At 38.7% G+C, this 12,006-nt stretch overlaps 1 protein-coding gene across 1 annotated transcript in view; it reads right to left on the bottom strand.

The window, feature by feature from the left end:
* Positions 1-8,377: 8,377 nt before the first annotated feature.
* LOC149318657 (kinase non-catalytic C-lobe domain-containing protein 1-like) overlaps positions 8,378-12,006 on the bottom strand; it is a 100,095-nt gene continuing 96,466 nt past the window's right edge. Inside the window, exons 27-30 of the mRNA XM_089510224.1 lie at positions 11,310-11,432; positions 11,151-11,210; positions 8,899-9,056; positions 8,378-8,609 (exon numbers count right to left, since the gene is read on the bottom strand). Of these exons, the coding sequence (XP_089366350.1) occupies positions 8,378-8,609; positions 8,899-9,056; positions 11,151-11,210; positions 11,310-11,432 (573 nt within the window). The remainder of the gene's footprint in view (positions 8,610-8,898; positions 9,057-11,150; positions 11,211-11,309; positions 11,433-12,006) is intronic.

Below are 12,006 nucleotides of genomic sequence, written 5' to 3'. Positions count from 1 at the left end.
AATAATACCACTGAACCAAAAACTAGAAAAGATCTGACAATGATACCCACGATAAAGCTGTAGTGTCTTAAAGCAAAGCTATAAAATAAATTAAAGCCAGCTCTAAAACTTATTAGAACCCATGGGCAAATAAAAGCTTGTCTCAGAAAGAAATAATGATAAGAAGGTGATTTACAGAGTCAGACATGACTCATTGATTTCAGTAGAACCTGAATGCAACTAATGCAAGTCTGGATCCAATCAAACTAAAATTAAAATCAAACCCCAGAACCAGAAACTAATGCCAAGTGAGCTGGTCTCCAGAAGATTTTCCATGCATGGACTGGATGCCTCTGTATATCAGTTGCTAGGGATTATGACTGGGAGGACACTGTTACCCTCATGTCCTGCTTGTGAGTTGAAACAAAAGGCAAGAGTCTCAAATGCAATGGCCAAGATGCTGCATTGTCAGAGTCAACTAGGATGATGGGGCTCTATTGTAGCTACCTCTGATGATGCCATTACCAAACCTTCATTTTCAGCCAAGCAGTCCTGCAGGTGAAGGATTTCCAAAGCACTGCAGATCAGGGCACTGGAAAATGACATCTGCAGCACTCTCCCAGTCACAGGATGCATTAAGAACAGGCAGCTGGAGAGACCACTTTGAGTCTTGCCCAACTGTTTCTCTCAATGCATCCTGCATTTCCCAGCATCCTTTTCTGCAGCATCTCAGAGTACCTTTGGCTGGTGTGCTGATTGAAAAAAAAAAGGTTTTCGAGGTTACGTATGTTTGGTCATTAACAACCATAAACATGAATTGCAAAACTCACAAGATTGTAAGTCTGGCTTATAACCTTGTAACTACTAACAGGATGCTGACCAGTAATTCATAGCAAAGAAAACCATAACCAATGAAAGGACATAGAACAAGAAACCGAAACAGTATGTATAAGTAATGTATTGAACATATATGTAAAAATAGTAAGCCAGTGTGATAGTGTTAAAAACATCTGGCTTTCATACATTCTTTCTTTATAACTTCTTTTTTTCATAATTATACCCATGTGTTGTTGATTTGTTAATCTGTTGATGAATTTTGTTAATAGTTGATATATGCTTTGTCAAGAACTTGTATGCTAATGAGTTGTACTATTTTTGCTTAAGGTATCAAAATATATATATACATATATATCACGAAAATGTATAAGAATACCAATAGAACATGTACAGCGCTGTGTACATTTACAGTGCTATAGAAATAAACTATAATAATAATAATAATAATAATAATAATAATAATAGAACAAAATAGAAATTCCACATATAACATGTTGCTCATGTTATAACATGCTTATGAGGTTCCCACTGTCATTTGATAAGTCATTTGGCAACAAATATCAGCTACAGAATGGATGGTTCATGCAGGTGCATATCTAAGTCAATAGTCATTTCAGCAACCACAGACCAAGATGGTCTGTCTTTCTTTATGGTAAAGACACTGGACTGTGAAGTGGAGTAGGAAACAGGAACCAGGAGTAGGAAATTTGTTTTAATATTGGGGACATATGCTTCTTAAAGTCTTAAAATGGCATATGAAAAGGGATATTTATTCTGAAAAGCCAGACTTATTATTTGGCAAACATGTGAAGCAACTGACCCAGGCAGATTTTAGGTTTTATGAAAGGGTGTCAAGTTGTTATATTAATTTTATTGTTTTACGTTTTCTGTCAAGTGTGGTGAGAAGTGCTTTTTCAATGTACAGTTGGCCCTTCTTTTACACTGATTTTTTATACACAGATTCAAGCATCCATGGTTTGAAAATGTTCAAAAAAAGTATAAATTTCAAATATCAAACCTTGATTTTCCATTTTTTATAAGAGACACCATTTTGCTATGTCATTATATTTAATGGGACTTGAGCATACATGGATTTTGTTAATTCACGGGGGATCTTGGATCCAAACCCCAGTGTATAACAAGGGTCCACTGTACTGCTTCACTTGCTAGAATGATTTCCCTGGCTTCGGATACTATGGGGACAGTCTTTATGCCTCAGGCATGATCATGGGTAAGCCCTTCCTTGGGTAATCAAGAAAAAAATTGGGGTTTTTTTGAGGGTGGAAGCAACTGTCACTTTAGGATCAGGGATGAATTTCTCTCCAGTTTATAGGACTAAGAGATTGCAGAATAGATGGGTTTTGGTCTTCTGCAAGTCTGCTTGGAGAGACACGCCACAGGACTTGTAAATAACATTCTTCCTGCATTCTCCTCACCTTAACACACCATAGTTTAGTCGTCCAATGCTGCCCTGGCAGGTTGCTGTAATGGATCTGCTTCTTATTTGTGAAACATTAAAGCCTGGTATAGGACCTGCTTGATACATTGTGAAAGACATTTGCTCCTAATTGCTTTTCATTCCCTTCCAGATTTTTGGCCATCCTAAACTGAATATAGTATGTTCCAATATATCAGAGGGAAATGTACAGGATACATTCATCATGCTATAACTAAGCATGAGATGCCTAAAGCCTCCAGTTGTCATTGCACTCAGGTGCCATCATTTCCAGCTAATGATCAGGGATGACGGGAGTTGCTCTCCAACACATATAAGGATGCAGGTTCTCCAACCCTGTTGGAAAGCATCTATTTTTTTTTTTAAAGCATGCAGGAATGGGTGGGAATGAGTTTGAGTGTTATTTTATTTGTCACATTAAAGAACATATCCTAATAAAGAAACCAGAGAATATATTTTATTGCATCTTGAATGTGGTAAAATATATCTTCATGATTTCTTCAAAGCTGCAAAATCACTATCCATCTGCCATATGTGTGTGTGCACCTGTGTGTGTGTGTGTGTGCATAAGGATAAGTTGTTGCACACTGAAAGAATAATAGAGATCGGAGGAAATATAAACTTTTCACAAAAACTTAAGCTCTAATAAATCTGTTAGTCTTTACACATGGCACAAGGCTCTTACATATGGCACAAAATATGTAAAAAAATAACAGTTAAAATGTTGTAATCTGGGCTTCTGCACTGAAGCATGTCACCACTCAAAACTGCAAAGGCTCTCTAGTGCCACCTTCTGCCACCTAAGCACAAGAGCAAGGGGAAACTATATCCCTGCTGTCTATTTGCCTTTATGTCATCTCATCTCCAACGTATGGTGACCCAAAGTGACCCTATCATGGGATTTAAGTCCGAAGGTGTCTTCCATTGCCTTCCTCTGAAGGCTGAGAGTGTGTGACCTACCCAAGGTCACCCAATGGATTTCTACAGCTGAGCAAGGATTTGAAACCTGCTCTCAGCAGTCAAAACATTACACCATGAACACAACTCCTGTTAGTTGTGAAAAATGATTTGACTTTAAAAACAAAAAGCATATCAGAATAAACCCTAACACACCCTCTGTCAACTAGAATTTAACATTTCACACCCCCAGGCTTTAATCTCTCCCACAGTTATTATCCCATTTTTGCCAGCAGAAAACCTGCAACTGTGTTATCAAATACATACAAGATAGCCAGTTCTTTTAAAATTTAGAATATGTAGTTCAGAACATAAAGTTTAGAACATGTAACAAAACAGGGGTTGTTTTCTCCCCATCCACTGTTCATGTGTTTATTCCTCCTCTCTACTTTGAAGTCACAGTAAAAAATAGACATAAAGGGCCCATAATGAATATCTTTCTGGCTTTTTAAAAAAATTGTAAAAATCAAATGCATGATCAGCTATGGATGTTCTTATTCCACATACTTCTGTAAGTGAGACAGGCACAGTACTGAGGATGAATGTAAAATACATGAAATACTTTGCTCTTTTAGTGGAAGCCTGGAAAAAGTCCTGTATAGTTAGACCAATCAGTTCATAACATTGCAAAACATTAGCTTTTTGCAGTAAACCAAGCTTTGTCAGGAGGTATGAGGAAAAACCCTCAGCAGATAATAGAAGTTTAACGCTTGTGGCCCAACCCTTCATTCCCACCCCCGCCCCCTGGCATCTAACAGGATGGTTTTCTCCCTCCCTTCCCCTTGCATACAAACTGTCTCTCCCCCCCCCCCCAATTTCCCAGCTAAATGGGATCTCCTGCACAGAACCGAAGTGTCCCCCCTCTCTTTTCCCTTCCGCCTCCCCTTTTTTAGTTGCAATCTCCCTTTTCTCATCCCCACTAGGATAACCAAGCCCTCTCTCAAGGTTGGTCAGCCCTTGGCAGGCAAAAATGATGGGACAGCAAAGGAAGAGGAAATAGTGGCAACAGTTCTTCTCCTGCTTGGCACAGATGGGCACTGGCTCTGTGGCATGAGAAAGTGGGGCAAGGATCAAGGGGCAGAACAAGTACTGCCAAAAAGTTATAGAAATCTCTCCACCCTTTGCCAATGCTTGCTTCTTGAGGGATCTGTCTCCAACGGATGGGCTCCGGCTGTTGTCCTTTTAAGTAGGGTTTCCATTTGTCCCAGAAAAATGGGAAAATCCCAGATTGAAGGGACTAAAAAGTGTCCTGTGCCAGTGGAAGCAGTAAATCCTGGATTCCTCCTTCATCACAGGCTGATGGGTAGGTTAAAATATGGCAGTAGTGATGAAGCAGAAAACTGCAAGAATAATGGCACTGGAGGAAGCCTCAATGTACCCTGCAGGCTCCAGTTGCTACCACAGAGGGGTAACATTGCCACCTTATTATTCCATTCCCTCCCCCCTTCCCCAATAGGCCCAAAAGGTGGGAAAGGAAAGGAGGCAAGTAGAGACAGCCTTGTGTGTTGAGTGTGTTGGCTGCTTGAGCCTAGGGCTAGGCAGCATGGTAGAACTTGCTTGTTGACTAACACATGGTTAGTTCCAGATCTGCCAGTTTAATATATAAATAAATATACAAGTTAATTTGGGTCATTCTACAAAAAAGTGGTACTGAGGTTATAACAATAGAAAAAGCACAATGATTAATGTGCTGAATTTGCATAATCAGAATGCAAATGAGTAACATGAACAATCATAATTTGCCTAATATGCAAATTAGATGCCTGGATATGAAGGGCAGAAATACGGCAACCCTACTTTTAAGTATCCAGGAGGTTCCTTGACTGGGAGGTAGATGGGTGAGACACAAAATGAGAAAATGAAATAAAGTAAAGCCTTGGCTCCAGCAGCCATGGGTTGCTCACTGCAGCAGTTGCTGCTGTTACTGCCCTGACTGGTAATCATCCTTTCATTGTCCTCCAAGGGCTCCCCAAAAGACTAGATACTGGATTATTTGCATCAAATGAACCATTATAATCTGGTTTTGCTAATACTGATGACAAGGCAAGGACATAGGTAGAGTAGCTCAGTTTAAAATAGTCTGGCAACATCTACATGCAGAAATAATGCAGTTTGACACTGCTTTAACTGTCATGGCTCCATGCCATAGATTGTAATTTTGTGAGCTATCTAGCCTTCTCTTTAAGAGAGCTCTGATGCCACAACAAACTACTAATCCCAGGATTTCATAGAATGGAGCCATAGCGCTTAAAGTGATGGCAAACTGCATTAATTTTGCAGTGTGGCAGCAGTCCTAAAAGACTGAATTTTGTAGTTTTAAAATCTCAGTTTGTCAAAAACAGGGATTTTATTCATCAAATAAAAGTGTCCCTTCACAATATCATTTATATAAAAATGGGGTGAAGTTACAAAACATAAGAAACTTCAGAAACTTCAACAGAAACAGAAATTTCAACAGGAAAAACATTCAGGTAGGTACAAGATCTTGGAAGCTAAGCAGGGTCAACTCTGGTTAGTGCTTAGATGGGAGACCACCAAAAAATACCAGGTGATGTGGGCTATATTTCAGAGGAGGAAACTGGTAAAACCACCTGTGAGTATTCCTTTGCTAAGAAAAACCTATCTACCTAAAAGCACATTCACATACAACATGATTCATACAAATCAGTCATTTATTTTCATGTCTTTAAAAAAATACAATCATATGAAATTCCAAAGACTCTTTTAAAATTAGTAAGTTTTACTGGTATAAGGCAATAAGCTAAATTCAGTGTTAATCATAATTAGAATAGTTTCACTGAAATGAAGAGGATCTGTAACATCTATTGATTTCACTGTATTTACTCTAAGAGAAACTTATACTGGATTTAGCTCAATAACATAGTACAGCTTAGGTCCTAAACACACTGCAGAAATAATCTAGGTTGAGACCGCTTTAACTGCCTTGGCTCAGTGCTAGGGAATTCTGGGAACTGTAGTTTGGGGAGGCACCAGAGCTCTCTCTGACAGAGGCGACTAAATGTCTCACAAAACTACAGTTCCCAGAATTGCCTTGCATTGAGTCAGGGCAGTTAAAGAGGTGGATGATTTCTGCAGTGTGTTTTGGACCTTAGTTACCTAAAATAGGATTCTTTTCTGAAATGTATCCATTGTAAATTTATAGCAAGGCCACACTTGCTTAAACCTGCTCATGAATTAATGACTTTTCCTTAACTTTCATCGGTTTCAGAAAACACTTCTTACTGCAAAAAGGTGTTGATTTACCTGAACTTAAGAAAAAACCCCACTAACTTTATTATAATGCAATAGAGAAATAGTTAACAAGAAAGTTAACTATTTAATTCAATTCAAAATAATTCTTGGATTATACTTAATTTTTTAATAACAGAGAAACTGTACAAAGCTACTCTTTTAGTGGATCCTTAGGATTAAGATATGGCACACAAGAGACATATTATAATGAACTTCATGAACACAAAAAGCAGACCCATTAAATGAAAGTTCAAAATATTGCAAAATGTGGTTGAAAGATTATATGAAAATAGTTCAGTATCCAAAAAACATATTCATCTTTGAACTGAAAGGATACAGAAAAAAAAAAAAACAGAATACAGTTGGCCCTCCATATCTACGGATTCCTTATCCACAGATTCAACCATCCATGGCTTAAAAATATATTTTTTTAAAATATAAGTCCCAAAAGCAAATCTTTATTTTGTCATTTTATATAAGGGACATCTTTTTACTACACCACTGTATTTAATGGGACTTGAGCATCCATGGATTTTGATATCCATGTGCATCCTGGAATCAAACCCCAGCAGATATCAAAGGTCCACTTTACATCCATCTTCCAATGGGATGTTTCAGCATGCTTCCAGCAAGACTGGTAGGAGGAAGGGGCCAAGCTCAGGCCAAAGTAGAACTGGCAATGTGGTCATGCCAACAACAGCTGAAAAGCCAGCTCCCTGACCTTACTCTGAATAAATACTGAAGCACAACGCTTATAGCTGGGGCAACCAGCCAACTACAATGCTATATTCACTGTTCTTCTGCACTGTACTGCAGTGTGGCAAAACAGAAGTGTTGGTGTGGCCTACCTTGTTAACAGCGGTGTTATTTCTAACTGCACAGAGTGCTAAATAAAGGCTGCCCTACACAGTGGGGCAGAGGGAAGAAAACTTTCATCCCTCTTTGTGAAGCCTTGGAAAAATCAGCAAAAGAGGATGGCCAGTGTTCCACAAAGGTTATTTAGCTATGTATATGTAATCTCTCCTGGCCCAATCCCTGTCCCAAACCTGAAATAAACATCATCCACCCATGCTCTAATTGCCGCTAGAATGGACCTCCTTTCCCCCATGGAGATGATACTCACTAAATTAGGTGGGGAGGGGGAGTTACAAATGTGGCAATAAAGCCACAATTGTGACTAAGTGGTGATCATGAATACAGAATAAGGAATACAGATATAAAATACTGGCCAAGCTTTTTTAAATGGCCTACCCAAATTTTTGGTAAATAAGATACATTTGACACAATCATCATTTCACAAGAAACCTTGATAAAAAGAACCTTCTCCAGGAAATTATACATAATAGGTTCATTTCAAATATGGCTTCTCATTGTTCTTTTGAAGCAGACAAGATGATGACAGCCCTGACATGTAAAGGCAGTCTTTTGCTTCCTCACATTTTGTATTTCTGCTTCAAGAAATAATTCACAATTCAGTATATCATTTCACAACTCACCATATGCTCTCCAAAAGAAAAATAAAGATGTAGAACAAATATTACATTTCTTTACACAGCACATGAATCTAACAAGGTCTATGAGCTATTAAACAAGGAAACAACACAGCAGTGCTCCTGCACCTTTTGCTCAGAGCTTGGAATTTTCAAACACAAATTGATTTGTGAAGAAAGCATTGTCAATATTGAGTTCAAATGGAGATTACACTTTTAAGGCTGCAGTCCTATATGCATTTGCCTGGGAGCAAGCTCCATTAAACACTGTTGAACTTACTTCTAAGCAAAGCTGTATAGTATTGTATTGTAAAGCTAATTACACATGTGGCACCATCTGGTCACCAGCCCAGAAATTTAAATTACGTTAAACCGACAATGTTACAGAAAGACGAAGTGTAAACAATTACTGAAACATTGTCTTCATCCTGTGCAATGTGTCCTGGATTTTTCGAGATTGCTTTTCAGCTGGTATCTGGTGAAAGTTGGCAGAGTTGACAGCTGCTAAGGCAGAGATGTCTGCATCATTAAAAGAGGCTATTCTGTGTCTTAAGAAAGACTGCAGTTGGTGATCTGGAGGAAACACGTAGGAATTTTCTTGAAATGCATGAACCTGACTCACAACTTTTGCAATGTTTCTTTTAAAAGAGAAGAGATGAAATACATGGGTTAGGAGTTGGTCTTTTTCTAGAAAAAAACGTTAATAAGGTAGAGCAAGATCCAAGTACACAGATCATATACTTGACATTTAGAATCATTTCCCCCAAATATACCCAACAACTTCAATACAACAATTAAAGTCTTTTTATTTTAAAACATTTACAAGAGGTCAGATTAGTTAGTTTATATTTAAAGTTACTGTTGTTCAGTGCTTGCTTCCAAGTTCATCTTCAGTTTTAAAGAAAATCTTGTCATAAGAAAAATTACCTAAGCTTAGTCCATTTATACGTGCCATTTCTCATAGTAAATCCTCCAGTTTCTAGTTGCTGAATGTGCATTGCCAGAACATAAGCTGATGGGATTGTAGGTGAAGTTTTAAACTTCTCTCCTTCCATTAAACATAAGCTGTCACTTTTTAAAAACACCTGCAATAATTTGCAGAGGCAAAGAAATAATGTTAGATTATGGTGTTAAAGAGCTGCTTGAGGCTGCTAAAGTCTTTGCATTAATACACTGCAACGAACATGGTCAGTACTACTACAGTACCAGAGAAAAATCCTACATTAAAGAAGTTATGTGTGGTTAACCTTGAGCCAGCAATTGATAGGACTCAATCCTACTCCCAAAAGTCCCTTAGTTGGTTTTCTGAAGAGACAGCAGTCTCCCGGTTCTTTTTATAGCACCATCTCATCCACTGCAGTACTATTTACAAAGCCTATAGAGGAATACAGAATGGAGTTTCTATACAGAAGGGTCTGTATATTCCAGGAGGTTATTTCTATCCAGGAAAACACAACATTAACTCAAGTTCAGCTCATCTGAACAAGGAACTTTCATACCTTCAACAACAGATTTAAAAGAATATGTATTTTATTGAAAAGGAAGCCTATTTGGAATTCAATGCTGAAGCTGCCACCAGGCCAAGGGAATTACTACCAGGCTCAACACAGCAAACGTTTCTGGGTTTAGGTATGTACAAAATCAAAATCTTTCCTCTAGTGCCTATCAACAGGTATTATTTAAAAACAATTCAACATCCTTCAGTGTTTCCAGTTCACTGTGAAATGACATAACTAATGTAGTACAACAGGACAGGTAAAAGCACACTTTCTCCGTCAGCTACAATTCAAATAGATTGTGATTATGTTCTCTACATTACAAGAAACAGTTCGGAAATTATAGTTCACAACAGAACTATTAAATGGAGTAGCAAAGGTCTAAAGAGCCACAATAAAGCACCTTTGAGTATTCCTTGCCTAAACTGACAGGTGACTTGAGGGCACATACATACAGAGTGTGATGTAAGAGACAGAATGTCAGTCTTTGACCAGGAAGATCTTGCTCACATTCCTAATTAGCCACAAAGTTGACTGTGCTTTGAAAACGTCTTTCTCAGTGTCACAAAGTCTGACTTAGGACAAAATAGGACAGACGTTATGCATGATAACTTGGGTTCCTTGTAGGAATGCTACAATACAAATCCAAAATATAAAATAAAATAAAGAATATTCTAAATATAAAGAGCTTAAGCTGCATTGTCATCAGTCTTCCATAAACTGAGCCCCCTTCAGAGCAAAGAAAAGCATGTTCATTAACATACTAATATTAGATTGTTTGGAAGGACTGGAGTACAGCAGGGAAAGGGGAAATAGAGGAAGGCATAAACACTCACTCTCTTTAATGATCTTATACCATCTAGAAGAACTTGGGTCTGACTAGAAGAATGTTCTCCAGTATTCTGAACAAATATACTGGCCCACAACACTGGCAAACAATAAGAAACTGAGAAATCAGAGCACACATTTCACCTGTGGACGAGATATTTTTGTGGCATTTTGTATGTATACATTAGTGAAAGTAACTATTTAACAACCATTGCAATAGGCTTCATTTCCTATTGTATGCACAGTACGCTCGTGCCAAATATGGGCACACTATACGCAGCTTCCTGCTTAAGCAGAAGCCACGCAATGATAAAAACAATGGCGGGTGCACCCGCGTGCCACACCACTGCCATGTGCACGTGCCCCATTGTTTTCTATGGGGTGCGAGCATATGCAGATTTCCCTTTATGCGGGGGGTGGGTGGGTCTGGAAGGATCCCCCACATAAGGAGAGGGCCCACTGTACTTAAATTTCTTTTGTAGAGACCTGTGCCAAATCTCCAGTATAAAATAAGTATGCAACAGTCCCAGATCTACCTCCAGGAGATTGGGGGCATGAGTAAAGGCCATCTGGAGAAGGCACTTTCTATAAACAGTCAACCCCCTTAGCCTGAAATGATGGGGTTGTAGAAACTGAGAATTCCATCATCATATCATCTATTGTTTTAGTGCTCCATATGACATAAGTATGACAGTGTTGTTTGCTCATTACTCCATTGCTGGTATCAGGGCTTCAGCAAATGTCAAGACCTCACTGCTGTCTGCAACCACTATTTCACTCCCTGCACTAATAATGATCCTCAGAATTTGACTGCCGTACTCATCCAGAGTTCACAAATTATAACGTTTACTATACCTCAACAGCTTTTAGTTCTTCCATTATTTCCAATATCTTAGAAGGCAAACATTTCCAAACCTTAAGAGAAGAAGAAAATATTAGTCCTCTGATAAATGCATAAATTCATTTGATAAATGATCAGGAACTGCACAAGCTACAAAATAAAGATTTACTCACTGGCAATTGTCTCACAACAAGATTTTCCAGGCCATTTAGGATTTGTATTGTAGTAGCAAAATTTCTTTGTTCATAGCAACACTTTGCAATGCAGAGAAATTTTGTTAGTAAGTTCACCTGCGCCTAGAAAAAAAAACTAAGTATTTTTAAAATGCATTTTCATTCTGTAATGAAGGTGTAAAATCTGTTAGATCATGATTATATCAACTGTGTTGCCAGTAAAAATATGGCCTCTTTTTATACAGCTAGGAAAAGCATTGGAATAAGAAGCAGCGGCATCACTAGGGAGATGTGGGGAATGTGGGTCACACCAGGTGACACCCCAGAAGAGGAGTGACACCTCAAGCCCTCCTCTCACTCCAGGATGAGAAGGGTCAAGTGGGCTCCTGCTGACTTTGCTGCGGTGCTGCTGATTGCCTCATGAAGAGGCCAATGCCACAGCAGTGAAGGAAAGAGCCAAGCGTGCACTTTTGGCCATCCCTCAGCAGCCCCCTTGCCCCCTCCAGCAGTAACTCCCACACACCAGGTGACACCAGGGGTGGAGACACTACTGATAGGAAGGCAACTGGAAACAGCTAAGTACCAAATAAAGAAACTATTTAAATGAGTTGAAATGCATTATCCATCAGTGGCCAAATCTAAAAGCTGCCTTAAAACCTGAAATTGAAGGTTTCACACTAGATGAAATACTACAATT

Source organism: Sceloporus occidentalis, unplaced genomic scaffold (assembly GCF_023333645.1).
Source record: "Sceloporus occidentalis isolate IW3139 unplaced genomic scaffold, rSceOcc1.0.p SCAF_2, whole genome shotgun sequence".
Lineage (NCBI taxonomy): Eukaryota > Metazoa > Chordata > Lepidosauria > Squamata > Phrynosomatidae > Sceloporus > Sceloporus occidentalis.
This window is presented reverse-complemented; position numbering and strand designations above follow the sequence as displayed.